Source organism: Myodes glareolus, chromosome 1, assembly GCF_982192425.1.
Source record: "Myodes glareolus chromosome 1, mMyoGla1.1, whole genome shotgun sequence".
In the NCBI taxonomy this organism is placed as follows: Eukaryota; Metazoa; Chordata; class Mammalia; order Rodentia; family Cricetidae; genus Myodes; species Myodes glareolus.
The window spans coordinates 103,671,914-103,692,881 of NC_142026.1; the positions used below are offsets into that span (position 1 = coordinate 103,671,914).

General features: G+C 36.8%; 1 protein-coding gene across 2 annotated transcripts in view; it reads left to right on the forward strand.

The window, feature by feature from the left end:
- Nucleotides 1–20,968, forward strand: part of Nkain2 (sodium/potassium transporting ATPase interacting 2) — a 1,053,674-nt gene that overhangs the window by 850,083 nt on the left and 182,623 nt on the right. For both annotated transcript variants that reach the window (XM_085689941.2, XM_048425402.3), the window contains exon 4: nt 5,804–6,004. In XM_085689941.2, the coding sequence (XP_085546067.1) occupies nt 5,804–6,004 (201 nt within the window). The remainder of the gene's footprint in view (nt 1–5,803; nt 6,005–20,968) is intronic.

Consider the following 20,968-nt stretch of genomic DNA (forward strand, 5'->3'; position numbering starts at 1 on the left):
TGTAATGATAAGAACAGCCATTTTTGGCAAGTAGAGACAGAACAAGTAGGTATCCACATGTAAAATAATAAAAATGTAGAAAAATGGCAACACTAAATGCTGATAAGGATGTAGAGCAGCAAGAATCAACATTCACTACTCAGGAGATTTCAAAATACCACAGCCATCTGGAAGGCAGTGGGGTAGTTTTTTGCACAGGTACATATGCCTTTACCATATAAGCCAGCCATAATGTTCTCCACTATTTACCCAAATAGTTGAAATTTTTGTCTACACTAACCTTGCCCAAAGAATATTTATAACAACTTTATTCATAATTTTCAAAACTCTAAATCAGTCAAGAAGTCCTTCAGTGGAGCGAATAAACAAAGTAACTGTGATTTACACCAAGAGTGAAAGCGCCACTCAACATTAAACATCAGCTACCAGGTCATGAAAGACAAATAACATAAATGTGTATTATTAATTGAAAGAAGCCAATCTGAAAATCCCACATTCAGTGCGATTGCACTGATGCTGAAATCTTCAAGAAGTGAAACCAAACAGCTTCCATCTGTTAGGGAGGTGACAGGGTTGGTATGTGAGGCACAGAGAAAAGCCAAGGCAAGGGAATGATTCTCTGTGATACTGGGATGGCAGGTTCATGTCACAGCTCGCTTTCTAAGGGCAGAGACTATGTGTCAAGAGTGAACACAATGAAAAATAGGGACTTTGCATGATAATAATGTTCAATATAGGTTCACAGAATGCAACAAATCTAACATTCCGGCCTAGGATGTTCCTAGGAGGAAGATTATGCGTTTGAGAGGGGAGAAGTACACTTTCAGCTCAATTTTTCTCTGAACCTAAAACTACTCCAAAAACATAAAGAATGTTTTTTGATGGGAAGGAATTATTAACTCCTGGAAGAAATGTTATATAAGAAAGAAATTGCTCTCATAATTCACAACTCAGCTCAGTCATAAAAATATTTATATGGTCATAAATTTTATACTATTGATTTAATCAAATTTTAGAGAAAATTATGCAGAATTGTCGAAAATAGAGAAGTCCATGACTTAAGCATTCTCATTTACACCTTCTAGAGGAATATATGGGTAAATAGTTTAATGATGGTTTAATAATGCATATATGACTTAATATGTATAAAATGAATACCTTAAGAAACAATTGCAAGCAAATGCATATGATTGTTTTTTAATAGGATACCAGGATATTGCAGAAACTATGGACAAATAATGCTATTTTAGTTATTAATTTTATGGGAAGTATGATTTTTAAGCTATATGTAAATAGTGGGCAATAAAATAGGTAATGCAAAAAGCAAAGAAGTGAAATGTAGTGCCTGTCAATCATGCCATTTGGTTCTGATAATCCTTAGCTATCAGACTTTAGCATTATAGGTTGAACTGTGTCCCTTTCAAATTTATATGTCGAAATCCCAACTCATTCTCCCACCAAACGTGAGTTGATTTGGAAAAACAGTAATTAGGTGTAACCAGTTAAAACTGTTTTAGCCCATGGAATTTTAAGTGAATATGAATGAACTGCTTGTACAGAGGGAGTATTTGGATGCAGCTCAGAAGACAGATATTCTGAGATATGAGAGCAGAGATCATGGTGACACTTTGGGAGCTGAAAGAGTGCCAAACTCTACCACTATGTCATCAAAGGCTTGGTCAAATACTGTCTCTGGTTGCTCAAAGGAAACCATCTTGGCTGGACCTTGAGAGCAGACTTTGAGCCATTGAAACAACATGACAATAAATCTCTCAGTTTCTAAAGTCATGCAGTTTACACTACTGTGCTCCAGCAGGCCTCAAGAAAGGGTGCAGGCAATACATTAGAAAGAAGAAGGAGGCCAGCATGATATCTCACTTTTGGTAAAGTGCTTCTTGCCTTGTAAGCATGAGAAACCATATTTGATTTCTAGAATCTACACAAAAAGGAAAGGGAGGTTCTCTGGTCGATCAGTTGAACCTAACCCCCTATCTCAGGAGAAAAAAAAAAAAACAACTTTTAACTGGGGATCAAAGGTACCATCCAAATATATTACATTTATACTAAAAATGTTAAAAAAGTTGTCTTTTAATACCATTGTACTAGGAAAGAACGGGTTTCACCAGTGAGATAGTGCAACAGGTAAAGCTTCATGTTTCCTAGAACGGTAAGGTGGGTTTGATCCTGGAAGATCACATCCTGGAAGGTGGGATTTGACACCTACAAGTTGTCCTCTGACTTCCTCTTCCACACGCCCACACATGTGTGCACACACACACACAACACATACACACACAAATACACAAATAAGTAAATAAATGAATACAGAAAAACATTTCTAGACAAGTATCTTTCTTATGGATAGGCTTTGTTCTGTTTCTTTATTGCCAACATGTCAGAGCTTACTGAGTGAACAGAGATATTCATGTTTTGGCTTCCTAGAGGCCTTCATCTGTTGTGTCCATTGCCGTTTATATTTTAGCTATGTTTTAATGGTGTATAGGTGATCACAAGTTGTCCCGCGCTTATCTGTGAAACCTCACTCTCCTGGTACAGGACACGCTTCCCATACAGGACCACGAGTCTGGATCAATATCCTAGGAGTTGAAAACAGACACAGGACACACAGAGAGACCGGATCATTTGCCCGAAGGGTAAATGTCAATCTTTATTCAGCACACGTAGGCTTATATACTTGGAGGCAAGAGGACAAGAGCCCCCTCCCACCTGGGAGTGAGAAGAGGGGTGTAGGACGCATGGTGCCAGCAGCCTGAGCCTCCATGCAGGGGGTATCGAGCTGGGAACCCTGACAGACAGATGGGAGGAGATTTAGGGCCCCTGTGAGGACCTTTCTTAGCAGATGAAATTATCATAGCAATGACAGAAACAAGGCTTTGAACTAACTCCCTCTGGCTGGCGGAAGTTAAGCTGGTTAGCGTAAACAATTCTTGCATCCTGTGCTTTAGCCTTGAAGAACAGGGAAGACAGGGCCCTACAACAAGTCTCTTCTCTCCTCCTTTCATATCAATATTTAGGACATAAAATAATTGATTCTGCTGATTACAGGAGTTCTATTGCACATAAATTCTGCCTACATCAATGCCTTAATGTAGTTCCTTCGGAATCTGTGGATACCTATTGCATTGGGGTGCTGAGAGTTTTCAAGGGAGAGGGATCTTACAGGAGTCCTGACAGTCCCGTGCTTAATGAAATAGCCAACAACAAGATTCTCAGCATCAGTAGTCTGGGCCCTCGTTCCTATCTGAATATAAAGATCACCCATGAGAAACTCATTCATAATAGTTTACAAACTTGTTTAGTTTTATTGAAGAAATAAGTGTTGTCCCCCAAAAGATGAGGAGGAATAATACAAATATTCAATATTTCAGTTTCATAAAACCTCTCTACCATCCTTGCAGATGGAGCCTCCTGATTTCCTGTGAGAGAAGGAAGAGTACTAAGTTTCCAGCCTAACTGCATTAAAAAACACTAGCTATTAGAGACTAGGCTGGGTTTTTTTCTGGACTGTGTAGACCTGGTTGCCATCACATTAAAATGGTTAATTGCCATTTTAAGCCATTTTCTTTGTCCTCCTCTTGACTGATGATCCCTGTAGTTTTCTTTGGTAACTATACATTAAATGAGGAATGCTGAAATAGAAGGAGAAAACATTATTCTTTCCTCCTATAGTGAACCCTGAAAACCTACCCAGATTCTGGTTCAGATTCCGGTTCTGATGCAACCAGAACAAAAACATGACAGATTTCCAGTTTCTGTGAAATAAGAACTCATCTGAAGTCGCTATTATTCCCTAAATGGTCTATTTTACAAATGGAAGTAGCTAGTGCACGTCTTTAATCTCAGCACTTGGAGAAAGAGACAGGTGGATCTCTGCACATTCTAAACTGGGTCTGGTGTATACATCTAGCACCAGGACAGCCAGAGCTACACAGTGAGAAGTTGTTTACAAACAAAACAGAAGTGGCTTGCCAGCCCTATTATAAAATATAGACGTTTCACTCAAAGTTAACTGCCCCCCCCACAGGAAAGGACTGGTGTGTGTATACTTTCTGTCTTTCATAACCATGCATTTCCTAATTAACAGTTATTGTCCCCACCTCTCCAGGCAGGAATAGCAAAAGAAAAGAGTTAGCGGGACAGGGAAGGTATACAGGCACCAACAAGATGTTTGAAGGATTACTAAACTGACTTGCTCACAGTAAACTTCTGGACATTTCAGGACCACGGTCCTGCCTTAAGTACCTCAGCAGCAGGTACAAGACTACAGGTTTACCTGATTTACTGTTTTCATAACTTTTCTTTCTTCAAAATCTAGACATACAAGGGTCAACAGATTCAGCTGTTGTTGCCCTGCTAACAGAACTTCACTTCTTCTTGGAAAACCTTGGGAAACAGTCACAGTTAATTCTCTCATGATGGACCACAAATTTCTCCCACTGTTCTTTACTTTGGACCCATCTTCTGGAGCAAAATACTTGCCTCCCAAAAACATCACTATTTTGTTTGTTTGGCCACTTAGCAGGTAGCTTTAGCTGCACGCTTTATTTTGAGACTTAGTAAGTCTGAGTCTGTTGCCTGTTCTGTGTCTCCAAGTTCTCAAGAAACTCTTGAAGCTTTTCTTCATAACCTTGGGAAGAAAAGATATCTTCTGCCATCTTTGTCTGTTCACCACATGGAAGATAGTGACACCACATCAGTTTTCTCAGTGTGCTCCTTCATTCAGTGTCTGAGTTTTTCAGCTATAACTTAATCCTTAGTATTTTCAGTGTGATCCGATAGCTCACAGTCACAAAACAGAGATAAAATTGTCTATACAGGTTCTCAGACAGATAAGCACCTCACTCTGGAGTGGAAGCAGTTTGCTCCTGTTACCCCATAAATCCATACCACTTACATTGACGTAATATAGTTCTCACACTGGAAAGTATTTCATGCATTTCCTGTACCTTCTTTCTGTTTGTTTGCCATTGACAGTGTGTACCATCAATCAATTACATTCTGTACCATCTAATTCATTTAAAGAATTGAGATTTTATATCTCTATCCTGTAAGAATTTACTGATATTTTCCAAGAGATGTTATGAGCAAATTCACAGAAGAGGTTAACAAGATTGGAGAGAATGATCAATACTTCTACATGTCCCCTCTATACTCAAAGACTATGTGTTTTATTCAGCAAGCTGTATTTTAATATAAAGGATATGAGCATCTTTGTGTTTTGATATCTGCAGCATCCTGGAGCCAATTGCCGGTGGACAGACTGGACCAAGTTTAGTAGAAAGGGAAAACCAAGTAATAGTGTGTTGTACTAAGGACAGTTCTTTAAAATCCTACCATTAGCTTCAACACTAACGTAAATGCAGTCAAATTGAAATTCAGTTTGGAAAACTAAAATGTGTTAAAAATAAATATTTAGAGAGAAAAAAGTGAATCAGGTTTATAATAACACTAATTTCACCCAATTATATAGTTTAAATCTCTGGTGTTATAAAATTTCAAGTCTCAAAAGGACTTCAATACAAAAATATGACAGTTATGTATTGGTAGATATTTTGGTAATTTTTCTAAAACAATAATTTAACTGTGAGTATTATGCTCAGTCAAACCTTAAAAGTATAATCTCTATGCACATAAATACTTTAACTGTTTCTTTGAGTGCCTATAATATACACTAGAAGGTGATGAGGGACCTATACTTTCAAACAAGAAACACAAATAAGACCTTCCTAAGTAAATTAATATCTTCAGTTTTTTCTCATCCTTACAAATTACCTTCTTGCAGGAAACAGACCTTATCCTGACATTTAATATTTCAATGCACCGATCTTGGTGGATGGAGAATGGACCAGGATGTATGGTGACATCTGTGACGCCTGCCCCCGACTGGGCCCCAGAAGACCATCGATACATCACTGTCTCAGGGTGTTTTCTGGAGTACCAGTACATAGAAGTGGGTCACAGTTCCCTCCAGATCATCCTCGCAGTAAGTGTTGAGAGCTCACCACTCTAGTGCTTCTGGGCAAACTCAGTACAGATAAACTCTATGTTAAATGTGTGTGGGTTTTAGCTTTTCTAATTAATGCCATTTCTAATAGGAATTTGCTGGGTTAAACCAAATCTTTCCAAACCTGTATGTACTGCTTTTCATCAGCAACTGACAAAGAGCCTTTGTTATCACTAAGCATGTGAAGATTTGATTATTTTCATTTGCGGTAAAATTTTCTAAAGATTATAAAGGGACCATTGAAAGGTTTTCATATCTCACTGTCTTTCTACCTAAGAAGAAAGACTTCAATATGTATTTTTTATATTTTTATGTTTCTTTTGGCTGAACTGTTAGCACAAATCCTTTCTTCTGTTTGCCCGGTATCTTCACTCCCCCCAATTTCATAGGTCTTTCATATTTTATACTCTCTCCTTTTTCAGAACAATTCATACTTTCTACAGCATCTACCTCTAGACTTCTCATACCTCAATATTTTAATTGTGACAATTAAAAAACCCTCATTTTATCAGAAGGAAATAAAGTATCTAAACGTCAAATTAGTGTCAAAAATGCTTACATTATACAAACAAATTATTTGCATTATTAGAACAAAGATACAAATAAAAATAATTTTTCCTGAAGAGACTTAGGAAACCTAACTATAATTCTGTGAGATTTAGAAAGTTTACAGCTTTGTTATACATGAACTCAGGTGTTTGTGTGATCTCCTAAAATCATATATATATATATATACACATATATATATATATTCCTTAGATTTCATGTAGAGCTGTAATCAATATGAACAACCTTAAATTTGCTACCAACAAATAAAATTTGTTTTTCAGTTTTCTTCAGCTAATTACTTTGAGGGTAATATTAACTATATTAACTCACAATTGGATAATAAGAAGCAATAAGTTGTATGTAAAATGGTGTCAATGAATCCAGATTTAAGAAAATCTTTTTTATCATTATATGAAATATTTCAGATGAGCGTGGTGGTACATGCCTTTATTCCTAGCCCTTGGGTGGCAGAGTTAGGTGGATCTCTGTGAATTCAAGGCCAGCCTGGTCTACAGAGCAAGTTCTTGGACAGACAGGTTCAAATAGAGACACCCTGTCTCAAAAACAAATGAAAATCCCAAGAAACCCCCCCCAAAAAAAACCCAAAAAGAAAGCAAAATAAAAAGATATATGGAGAGAGAGAGAGACGGAGAGAGAGAGAGAGAGAGAGAGAGAGAGAGAGAGAGAGAGATAGGATATTTGGAATGCATTGTGCTAGTAAACGTTTCATAAACCTCTATAAAGAACACTTTAAATGTATGTATTCTTAGCCAGAGATTGTAGAATGTGGCTGTAGTCTGAATACTTGGGAGGTTGACACAAGATCTTTGAGTTCAAAGAAACTCTGGGCTATGTCCATAGACAACATTTCAAAAATCAAACACAAAACCAATCAAAAACACTTTCTGTGTATGTCAACTTGTGTTTCTGTTGGAAGCTCTAGTTTTCACAGAAGAAACAAGGCTATGGAGCCACCTTGAATCCAGTGGTCATAGATTTCCATGCCTAAGTTCAAAATAGACACGGAGGATCACATTGGCATGCCCGTGATTAGAAGGAAGGGTTCATTGTTACAACACACTGTCTCCTCATCCCAAAGAAAGAACTACAAATCTTTGCAGAGAACCCTAGCTTCTAGAAAATCTGAATTATGTTCTTTCTTGAAGTAATACCATTTTTTTTTATCTCGAACTCGGATGAGCTCTTTCCTCTCTTGGAATTATAGAACCAGTCCATAGATACACTGCACTCCCTGAGCAATAAAGTAAAGTTCCTTTTCTGACAAAATATGGAAGAAGCATGAGATGGGACTTACAAGTCAGGTATTGAATCACTAAATTTTAGGAGATCAAGGTACAGAATAAAGAAAGGGAAAGTGGGAGTCAGACTAAATATGAGAGGAGTATCCTGGCTTCCCTGAGAATAAGTATAGACTTTTCAAGAGTTCATTGGCCACTTCTTCTTTCCTTTTTAGGTGTCTTTGTGGCTTTAATCATAGAAATGTCAACTGTGCTAGCACTAAGGCATGGATACTTAGATTGCAGCTAGATTTCATTAAAGTGAGAAGTTATCCAGTAGTCACTCTGGCAAGCATCATATATTAAACAGTTTTGTCGAAGATACATCACAAAGGACATTTGATTTTCAGAAGTCCTGGCTTTCAAGGATCCTGTCCTCAGAGACAAACCAGGTCAACACAGGCAGAAAGTGAAGTTAAGCAGGTAATGTTCTAGGTGGCAGAAGCATGGAGTGCTCTTCCCTTCGTTTGTCTACCAAAGACACAGCTTCAGAGAAGGAAGCCTTTTGTGATGGTTTCAAATTTGAAACTGTTTATTTTGTTTATTGGGAAGTAGAGAAAATCTGGCTGTGATGATTTTCATGGTCTCTTCATTCATCAAAGTCTATCAAGGCAGCTTCGTAAAAGTAAAATAGTTCTGGAATTGATAGACCTATAAAATACCTTTACACAGACACATTAGAGATGGTGGTTAAACAAATACACCTTCTCTGCAAAACATCTCATCATTTTAACTGAACTTACAATTAGACAAACTTCCACCTATGTCTCAACGACATATGAGATGTAATTTATGTGTATGGATGGTGATATATGATCATTTTTAAAAAGCTATTTGAGTTTGTGTTGTGTGTCTATGTAACTACAGCTACAGTTTTATTAAACCCCATGTAAGATGTTTGCATGCAGGGAGTTTCCACAGAACTAAATTGGGATATAGATGCATATGTTAAGAATATATACTATTCAAAGAAAAATTATTACATAATAAAGCCAACCTTTAACAACTCAGTGCACAGGTCAGTACACACAGTACACCAGTTCACACAGTGCACATAGTCCACAGAGCACAGTACACACAATACATGGTAGATACAGTACATGGTATACACAGTATACCAGTACACACAGTTCATGGTACACACAGTACACACAGTACATGACATACATAGTACACAGTGCACAGTATACATAGTATACACAGTACACAGTGACACAGTGCACAGTACACACAGTGTTCAGTACATACAATACACAGCATATGCAGTACATAGTATACACGGGACACAGTACGCACAGTGCACAGTATGCAGAGTACACAGAGTACACAGTACACACAGTGCACGGTACCACAGTGCACAGTACACACAATGTAGAGGAGGTGAATCATCGTTAAAAGCCAATGTGACTGACTTCTCATTTCACCTCTTTGCATTGCTTCCAGAATGGAGAAGTGGCGTCCTCATCTGTCCTTTTTTTTGTTCCTTCTTTGATGGTAGCAATGCTTATTTTGCAGTGTTGACTGTGGCATAGCTGAGAATAGTTAGGAAGTACATAATTAAGTTCTATATACTTTTTGCCATTGGGTTTGTTGTTGTTTTGCAAGCCTTGGCCTAGAAAGTGCTGCTGTTCCCATAAGGGCTTGCCTTAGACAATTTTCTCTGCCTAAAGAACACATTTTCCTCTGGTCATTATGATCACTCTTGCTGCAATGATGAAGGGATAAAATGCTGTTTTGAATATCTATTCCTCCCCTCTGAGTATTTTCCTTCTGATAATCAAATATTTAGTTCTATTCAGTGTAGTAAACAGGTCGTGGTGCGTAACCCTGTTGGCTTCTAGAAAAATAGAAAGATCTGGATTTATATACTTTAGGATGCCCCAACTAGAGAGAAAATATGTATTTGGCAGTACAAATCTGGTGCTCAGTACACACATTTCACAGTATGCACACTGCCCTGTGTATTGTGTGCACTGAAGCACTGGAGATGTGGTGACAATGTATTCTATGCAACTTGGGGCGTAATCTTTGCTTCTTACTCTCGTCCTGCATTCAACAAAGTCAGCTAAACTCTTACTCTCGCTTGTATCATCTTTGAAGTCTGGCTCAAACCTGCTTCCGTAAACGACTGCTCTCCCGGTTATTGCTCTTAATTAATCCTAAATCTCTCTGGCTTTTTCTCTATCGTGGCTCAGTCTATTTTTCACAGATTCCTGAACCTTCAAATGCTTGTTACCCCATTGTTATGTTTTCTGCCAATCAACTCCTGGCTAATTTTGGAAGTAGCATTCACAAAGCCCAAATTTGCATTATACACATAGTTATCTTCCATCTATGGCCAAAGGAAGACAAGTATAATACCTCTATAATTGAGAAGAGGAGCTACTAATCATACTGCCTCCAGCCAAGCAGAAAACCCTAATGATGAGCCAGGTGTCAGTCTTCCAGCTTCCTCTGCCTCTGTTGCATTCAAAAGGCATACAGGTGTGTGCAGTTTTAATAGAAAAAAATGGTTTTCAAATCCCCACATTTGCAAAAACACATTAGCAATGCGTGGAGAGAACAAGAGGGAGATCAGCTGGGAAATGGTGTTTTTATATTACAATCAAATTCTTACAATTTCTTAAGCAGTGTGTGACTGTTACTGCAGAGAACAGAAAGCACACACATGTAAGGTTTGACCATGTAACAGTCCTTCAAGGCAGCAGAGGGGTTAAAAGTCTTTGTTCACAGACACAGTTGATTAAAAGAAAGTGGCCATGCTCCAGTAGTGAGGAAGAGAGCCAGCCTTCAATATGAATGCTCTCAGGAGCCAATGAGTAATGGATACCTGAAGTCCAAAACTCCAGGGTCTGTCTGGGCAAAGCATCCCATGATTGATTAGCTACGTCTCCCAGGTGGGAGAGGAGTTGGTGTCTATGAGCCTCATATTCATTCTGTGCAAATTAGCTTCACTCCTGTAAGCAACGCCATGGTGAAAAAATTATAACATACACAAATATTATTTTAAGGGAAAAGATTTATTGTAATATCTTAAGTAAAGGTATTTATTGGAATGATGTTAGAACTCAAAAAAAAATCACTGGAAAACAAAGCCAGTTGATCATCTTTTTTTTCTCTGGTCACATCCAGAGAATCAATATTTCTAAATTTAATGTAAACCTCACCAACCAAAATTGCTTGCCTTTGTTTTCCTTTATTTCCTTTACATCCGACACACTTCTAAATTCATAGCAGCTTTATTAATATTCTTTTAGGAGACGAGCAGAGGATATTGGCAAAAATGTAAATAAGCCTAGTATTTCCCACAGTCTTTAGAGGTGGCTTAGAAACCCTATACAAATTAGCAGGGATTCGTAAAGACTTTGGGAAAAGTTTTCATGCTGGTGTGTGGCTCTCAGCTTCAGAGGTAGTGGTTGTCAAGTCATACACTCTTCTGTCACGCATCTTCTCTGTGCATAAAACTCTGTAGTTGGGAGTGTGCATGAAATCATTAATCCACAGATTGTCGCTGAAAAAAAAAAGAGAATGAAAGAAGCATGTTCCTTCAGACAATGAGTTGCAGATATTCCCATTATTACAAGTTAATCATTTGTATTTGTCTTTTATGGAACTCAGGCTTGCCTAGTTTACGATTTTTGGAACATGTCGTCCAAGATTATTAGACTCTGGGTGGGAGTGCTTTGTGAGAGCTGGCATTTTGCTTATGTGTATGATATGTACAGGTGAATAGCTTATTGCAATGCTGCTCCTTTGGTCTCCTTCAATCTGGAAACCCTTATCTACATTGATTGGATTGTTTAAGATTTGAGTCCTAATATTTATGTCACTAGGACCTTGCTATGCAGCGTGTCATGTCATGAGATTGTTTACCCTAAAAGAAATAGCTGGGGAAATGGGATGATCTGCTTCTCGGCTACCGCTATATTCAGAGGCCATATGGTTGTCATGGGGATATCCACTTTTATACTTATTTAAGTGAAGAAATAAGACAGACTTCTCCCTTTTTTCTTTTTCCTTTTTTTAAAAACTATTTTGAAACAGAGTCTTTCAACTGGTGGTCCAGGAGGGCCTCAGACTCCAGGCCATCTACCTACCTCAGCCTCTCAAGTACCAGGATTATAGTTGTAAACCATGACACCTATGTAAACAGATTTGCTGATACAAAAAGTAAATTTGATATATCTGCCGTGTAACAGAGCAAAAAAAATTATTTATTCATTTATAGTATAATTTTTATCAAGTTTATAAACTTGTATATAGCACTAGAGTTTGATAAAAATAAACCAGAGCACATGACATTTTAAATTAACAAAATATTATATTATATAAAGACACAAATACAAAGTCAATAATCTTTCAGTATTTTACAAACATTTTAATTTAATCAGGGTCGGTGCCTTTAAGAGATTCTGGGGTATGATTAATAGTTGTTCATTAGATCTTTGTCATGTTTTTGATATATTTCCCAGAAATTGTTGCAAATTGAGCAATTTCCAGTTCTTTGCTTTCATTAAAGTAGAAGGAAAACCTAATAGATTTGCCAGTTGGCAGGTTCTTTGAAATAATTTTGTGATAGAGAATGTGTAAATTGTGGCATGCAGCTTAGGATAAGTTGCATAAATTGGGTAACATCACCATACAAAATGTTCTCACTAATTTGATATTTAAGAAGAAGATTTTTCAGGGCTTACAAGCAAACAATATACTAAAATATGAATCATGCTGAGCTGTCTCATTCTAGTACTAATAGCAAATGCATTTCAAATAAAAATTTAATTTGCACTTAATAACTTCGATCCACTTTTATTATACACTGCATTGTTTTGATCAGTTGTATAAAATTATAGCTATGACTATGACTATAACTCAAATGCAAATACAATTCAACATTCATCTTTCATGAACTCAGAGGAAAAAGTTACATTTAAATTTATGCATGTTAATATAATGTATAAAACAAATTATGAATATATATGATAATTCAATGCAAAGTAGTATGAGATAATAGACAAATTAAAATCAAATAAATACATTTCATTAGGAAAATGTTCTGTGAAAGAAGTGAAGTAGAACTGTTCATTCAAAACAACTCCACAGAACCTATGATCCTGAGTTTTGTGTTTCCTTTTCACACAATATATTTTGATCATATGCTTTCCGATCCTCTGGATCTTCTGTATCTTCCTCCCCATCCAACTTCATGTTCTCTCTCACTCTGTTGGGGGCAAAAAGTACACACACATGCACCACAAAAGAGAAAAGAAATCCAAAAACAAACACTGAATAAACGAACATGGAGTCCATTTTGTGACCCACTGTGTGCTGATCAGCGCTGCCGAGCATGCGACCTGCTTTTAAGTATGGTAAACACACCCAGAGTCGCTCTATGAATAAAAATTGAATTTTCCCTCTCTCAGCAGTTATAAGTTGCAAATATCTGTTTGGTCAGAGGATGGGGCTTGGGGCCTATTTTCCTTTATCTGTGCTGGGCTTCTGTGTGTTGTCAATCATGGTGTGTTTGAAACTGCATCAGTGTAGTTGGTCTGGAAAACAGTTTCCTTGGGGATTTTCAACAGCTCCAGTTCTTACTGTCTTTCCTTTAGCAACAAGGTCTTATTGCCATGTCGTGGTGGGTACCAATAGCATTGTCATTAGTATATAATGTTTGGAGTGGAGATTCTAGGAGATCCCCTTTGACCAACAACTATAAATGATGTTAACTCATTCTTTGTACTAGAGATTTTTTTAGTAACGTATGGTGTCTAATTTGGGAATTGTCTCCTCCATTATATGGTAACTTCATCTAAATGAAGCTTAGATGGAGAGAGAGAGAGAAATTTATATGTACATATTCATTTTTTTAGGAAGCTTCTAGAGAAGCAGGTTTCCATTTGGCATTTCAAAAAGCCTTTAGTGTTGCTTATCCATCCCCATATTTTCTCCTCTGTATTGCTTTCTAGTCCACCCACTCCCCATTTAATTCTTCTGTCCTATTTTTCTTTCTTCCCTTTACAACACTGCGTTCCATTTACCCTTCCTCAGAAGATCCCCTCCTCCTGCCTAGTCCCTGACTAACCACCTATCCTCTGTGGCTATTGCGAATGATCAACCCATAACTAAAGCTTAAAAACTAGTATCCATCTGTATGAAAAAACATGAAGTGTTTTCTTTTTGAGCCTGAGTTACCTCACTCAGGATCATTGTTTAGAAGCAATTTACCTACAAATTTCAACTTTCTTAATAGTTGAATAATATTTCTTTGTATAAATATATAATCCACTACCCATTCATCAGCTGATGGACATTTAAGCTGTTTCTGATTTCCACCTTTTATGAACATGAATATGTTCAGCAATGAATAATCAAGTATCTCTAGGGTAAGAGATAAAGACCTCTGGGTAAACGCTCAAGAGTGATGTATCTGGATCTTATTGTCCATCGAATCCAGCCCCTAAAGGAAGCACACGTCTACTTCCACAGTGGCTTTACAAGTTTTCACTCCCACAAGGAGTGCATAAGTGATCCCCTTCCCCGACACTCATACAGCATCTGTTGTTTCCTTGATCTTTGCCATTCTAAGTGGGGTAAGTCGAAATCTCACATGAGTTTGAATTTGCAGATGGTTTCAGGATGTTGAACATTTTTAAATATTTCTCAGTCATTTGTGTTTCATCTTTTGAGAACTCTCTGCCAAATTCTAGACCACATTTTTAAAAGCGTTTATTTGTATTCTTCATGTTTAGTTTTGTTTTTTTTTGTGTGTGTGTGTGTTTTCTATAGGTTTATTTGTTTAATCCTTTGTATATTGTATATACTAACCCTCTGTTTAATGTGTAATTATTGGTAAAGAATTTTCCCATTCCATTGATTATCTCTTTGCTAGAATGATGGTGGTGTCCTTTGCTTGAAGAAACTTTTTAAGCTTCAGGATGTCCTATTCATTGTTAGTCTTACAGCCTTTACTATCAGGAAACCCTTTGCTGTGCCAACAAATTCAAGGGCATCTCCCCATTCTCTTCCATCAGTTCAGGATATCTTGTCTTACATTAAAGTCCTTCATTCATTTGGATTGAGTTTTCTGTGGGGTGATAGATATTAATCTGTTTCCATTCTTCTATATGTAGCTATTCACTTTGACCGGCACCATTTGTAGCAGATATTATCTTTCCTCCAATGTCTATTTTGGGCTTCCATTTCCAAAGCCAGGTATTTGCAAGTATATGGAATTATGCCTGGGTCTTCAATTCTATTTCATTGATAAATGTGTCTATTTTTATGTCAATACCAAGCTGTTTTTGTTATTATAGTTTTGTACTACATCTTAAAAATTGGGTTGGAGATACAGCCAGCAGTTCTTTTATTATTCATAATTGATTAGGCTACCCTATGTTCCCATATGAAGTTTATTTTTTTTTCACTTTCTGTGAAGATCTGTGTGGGGATTTTGGTAGAAACTGCACTGAATCTATAGCCTATGTTTGGCAAGATGATCATTCTCAAAGTATTAATCCTACTGTATCATTAGCATGTGAGATCTTTCCCACTTTGAATCTTCAATGTCTTAAAGGTTTTAGCATACAAGTGTTTCACTTACTTTGTTAGTTATTCCAAGATGGTTTTGAACCTACTATAAAAGATTTTGCTACCCTAGTTTCTTTCTTTGTGTTTGTCATTTACATTTCGGGAAGCTAATGTGTTGTCTGTTTTATTTTGTTTAGTTTGTTTTGTGTGTGTGTGTGTGTGTGTGTGTACATGTTGCTACTTTACTTGCTCTTTCAGACTTTATGCCGAAGCTCTTGCCAAATATTTTGCCACAATTTGTAAAGGGAAGTTTCTGTCCCACATGGTCCCACAGTCGTTCAGTCCCAAAGAAACACACAGAGGCTTATAGTTTAGCCTATTAGCTCAGGCTTATTTTTATCTAGCTCTTGTAATTTAAATTAACCCATTATTCTTATCTATGTTTCAGCCACATGGCTTGGCACCTTATCCAGTGCAGCATTTTCATCTTGTTTCCTCTGCATCTAGGTGGCGACTGCAGACTGAACCTTTCTGAAGCACGATTAATAAAAGCTCAGGGTCAGAAATTGGGATTCAACCTGAAGATCCATAAAGCAAAATAGCAAGCCACTGGCTCTTACCTCTACCTCAGTTTGAAATGGCAATCCTGCCTCCCATAATCTCAGAATGAGACTGTGTCTGAGAGCTGTCTTTCCCCTGTCTTATATTCCTTTCTAGAGCTGGGATTAAAGGCATGTACAACCTGATCTTTATGGCAATGAGTGTGGCTACTGAAATTAAAGGTGTGTGGTGTCGTTGTGGTTACTGGGATTAAAGGTGTGTGTTACCGTAACCTGGTCTGTAAGACCGAACAGTGGGACTGTTTTACTCACAGATCTAATGGGCAGTTTTTATTTATTAAAATACAACTGAAATACCACTACACCTTTCTTTTCCCCCGAATTCTCCTAGCCTGGTCATGCCACCTAGACTTCTTACCTGGCTACTAGCCAATCAGTTTTTAATTAAACCAATATGAATTACAAATCTTTACAGGGTACAAGAGCATTATCCCACAGCAGTGACTTCTTAAAAATGGAACTCTCCCTGCAGTTTCTATTTTGCAGAATAATTTGAGAAGTATTGGTATTAATTTTTCTCTGGAAGACTGGTAGGATTCTGAGATGAATCCATGTGGCCCTGGGCATATATTTTAATTGAGAGATTTTTTAAGTTGCTGAAAATGTTTTACTAGGATTATAGATTTGTTTAAATTGTTTGTTTCACCTTGATTTAACTTTGGTGGTTTGTATATATTAAGAATTGCATTCATTTATTTTAGGTTTTCCAGTTTGGTGGGTTGTGTTTAAGTTATTTAATTAAGGATGATTATAATATAATTACATCATTTCCCCCTTCCCTTTCCTCCCTCCAAACTCTCCCATTCATATCCCTGCTATATTTTCTGTCTTGTCTTTCTCAAATTTATAGCCTTTTTTTCTTAACTGTGAGTGAGAGTCTGTGTGCACATGTGTTCCTGCATGCTTGTGAGCATCCACAAATATGTGAATACAAGCTTCTCAGTCTGTGTAATGTGACTTTTAGGCATATATCTTCACAAATGACCATTTGGTATTGTATAACCAAACAGTATGCTCTTTTCTGAGGAAAACTACTTATCTTACTCTGAGCATTCTCTTATTGCCTGAAGTTCTTTCTCTAGGATAGAGGCCTGATGAATTTCCCCTTTCTCCATTAGTATGTCTGGTAGTTGGATATATTATTTGGGACTGAGCTGCACACATGTGTGTTTTGACCTGTTATGGTTTTCTGTAGTGGCCTCTGTCTCTTGCAAGCTTCCTTACTGAAGGTTGAGAATTGCACTTATCTCCGAGTATAAGGACGAATGTTTATAAAGCAGTTAGGGATTATTCAAGTTTGGCAAATGGCACTTGTAGGTTCTCCTCCAAACTTTGTGACTTCACTAATTCTGGGTATGTGACTAACTTTTCAGTATCAGGAGTGATTTCTGTCATGTAGAGTGGAAATTTAATTAGAAAACTGTTATGTGTGACTTGAATTTTTGTATCATAAAGTATATCCTTATGATTATTTGAATTTCCTTGGTGCCCTTGTTCTTTCTTTTTATCTCTAATTGTATTACTTTGAGTCTTCTCTCTCTCTCTTCCTTTGAATTTGTTTTATTCCATGTATTGTTTTTTGTTGTTGCTGTTTCTATTTCATTAGTATTCAGCCTAAGTTTGATTATTTCTTCCTATCTACTATTTTGGGGTGCTATTTCTCATTGTTTTTTTAAAGCTTTCAAGTGCATCATTAAGTTATTAACAGAGCTCTCTAGATTATTTGCCAATGTAGATGGTTAATGATTTTAACTTTTCCCTTAGAACTGCATTCATTGTGTCTTATAATGTTATGTTTTCATTTTCATTCAGTTCCTAAAATGTAATTTCCTTCTTGATTTCATCTTAATTCAATTTTCATTTAATTGCAAGTTCTTTAGGTTCCATGAGCTATGTACTTTCTGCTGTTTTTACTGTTGTTGATATTCAGCTGTAATCCATGATAGACAGATTGGATGGAGGAAATTGTTTCCATTTCCTTAGATTTGTTAAGATTTGCTTTGCATCTTAGTACGTGGTCAATTTTGGAAAAAAGTGCCATGGGGTACTGAGAGGACAGTACAATTTTTAGTGTCTGAAAGGAATGATCTCTAGATGACAGCTAGGTTTATTTGATTATGACATTATTTAACTCCAGAGTTGATCTGGTATAGCCTATTTGTTGGTGAGATAGAGGTACTGCGGTCACCATCATTATGTTTGGGTCAATATTTCATTTTAGCTGTAGCAGTATTTCTTGGTGGTTCTTTTTTATGTGTTATGAGTATGTAGTGTACATCGCTATCTCTCCTGATCAGTTTTGTTTGAAGACTATTTATCAGATATTAAAGTAGCTATGCCTACTTGCTTCTTGTTTCATTTGCCTGGACTGCTGTTTCCATCCTCTTACCCTAAAGTGCTATCTGTCTTATCTCTAGTGTCTGTCCACTATCAAGGGGATGGTAATGTGTACTTCTTGGAGACAGCTGAAAGATGAGTCCTGTGTTCTAATCAAACCTGCTATGCTAGTTTATGTCTTTTCATTGTGGGATTTGTAACTTAATATTGAGTGTTATTGTTGAGCAGTGTTTCTTAATTCCTGTTATTTTGTTGTGGTTTTATTGTTTTTATTATTGTTTTAGCCCTCTTTTGATTAACCACTCTGGAGTTTATTCCCGTGTACTCTTTGGTATATTTAACTGTCTCTTCAGATCCAAATTTTCTTTCTGGTAGAGTTGACTTCATAGATAGAAATTGGTTATGTATTTTTTTCTGTCGTAAAATATTTTTTCTTTCTCCTCTGATCATGGCTGATACTTTTACTGGGTATAGTAGTCTAGGCTGGTATCTCTAATCTTTTCAGAGCCTGTACAACATCGGTGTAGGCTTTTCTAGATTTAAAAGTTTCCATTGAAAAGTCAAGTGTTTTCTAATGAGTCTGTTCATGTGGCTTAGTCCTTTTTATTTCCATGCAGGTTTTAACATTCTTTCTTCCGTCTGTATGCTTATTTTGATTATTATATGTCACAGGGAATTTCTTTTTTGGTCCTGTCTTCTTGGTGTCCTTGCAACTTTATAAGCTTCTCTTTCTTTAGATTTGGGAAATTTTATTCTATGATTTTGTTAAAAATAACTTCTGCATATTTGCTTTGGGTTTCTTTTCCTTCCTCTGTATCTATTATTTATGGGTTTGGTCTTTTCATAGTGTTCTACATCTTGTGGATGTTTTGTGATTGGCTTTTTTTAGATTTAACTTTTTTTTAGCTATACATTTCTTCTACCTTGTCTACAAGACCTGAAATTCTCTCTTCTGCTTCATTTAATCTGTTCCAAGGTTTTCCATTGAGTTTTTTCTTTTGCAATTTACTTAAGTTTGACTTTTCCTTTAGAAATACTATTTTTTGCCAAATTTTGTTTTCATAACTTGAATAGTTTTCATTATTTCATGCAATTGTTTATGTTTTCATGATCTTTTTTGAGACGTATAATCATAGCCTCTTAAAGGTTCCTGAACATATATATTCATAGTTGATGTTTTGAGTCCTTGTCTTGTACCTCAACTAAACTGCCTTTTGGGGGAGGAAATAACAATAGAGATGCTAGCCTCTGTATAAGGCATATTGTCTTAGTTGTTCATGTTCACATTTTAGGGTTAAGGTCTAGCCATCTGGAGTTATAAGGTTTGTGGTTTCTTGGTATGGACATTTGTTTTTGCCTTTGTAAGGTGGGTGTTCAGTTCTTTCACTACCATCACCTTAATCTGTCAAGTTGTGGACCAGCATAATGGTGCTTGACTTTCAGTCTTGGATTCTTCTAGGTTTAAGGGTTCATATCTGACTAGTCTCAGATCCAATGCTCTGGTTAGAACTCTAGGTTCAGGCTCTGAGCAGTACCCTAGCAATTCAGTGGAAGAGGTGGGGGTTAAGTAAGCAGGTAGGAGAAGGGTGCAGACTCCTTGGTTTCATAGGTCATATTGCAGGTTCAGTTCCACGGAGCATAGCAAAAGCAGAACTAAGGGTTTCCTACATTTGGTCACAAATGACAGAAGGTCCCCAAAGGAATGGAAATGGGCTAGAAGGAGGGGCTAAGGTGTGAAGTGGCAAGACAAAAAATATCCTAGAGGACAAGGATGGAGAAGGCAGAAGAAAGCACAGATAGTTTATCAAGTCCCAATAACGTGTAGTGGCGAGGTCACAGGCAGGGAGTAGGTCTGCAGAAGATCGGGAGTCACAGAAGAACAGAGTTGGGCTATGAGGGATGGCTGGAGATGAAAATGGAGGAAGAATCAGAGCCCCCTGGGTCTAGACCATGAGTGTCAGCTGAGTTTCAGGGGACTCTGTAGGCTGAGAGGGCAGCCTGTGAAGAGTGACTTCTATACCCATGCTTTTAAATAAAAGACTAAGTTCTAAATCACACTACCGGGCAAAGCAGTGTATCTCAGTGGTGGAACTAGCATATTTGAATGACTGAAATTGATCCCCAACATGATTTTTAAAAAAACATAAAATTTAGATTATATCATATATTTAAAATAGCAACAAAATAGATACACTTAAAATATAGTATTTAGTGTGCTAATATACAAGTTTTTTTGCAGTCAGATAAATTAGACAATATTACCAAGAAAACATTTGGATAAACATCATATGCTTCAGAGCAGTTTTTTATAAAAATTTAATAAACAACCCTAAAGATTATATGAAACCATAATTTACCCTGAATAATCAAAATAATCTTTACAGTAATAAAACTATTCATATCAGTCTCTCTGTTTTTAATATATATTACAATATTATAGAGATTAAAATTGTGTAGTACTGCCATATTGACCAACATACAAACCCATGGAACAGAATGCATTCAGAAATAAATAGATGCATATATGATCAATTAGTTTTCCACAAGGTTGCAATCTCAACTAATGGTGAAAAATATCAAGTAATAATCTCTAATATACATAGATTTCAGGTAAA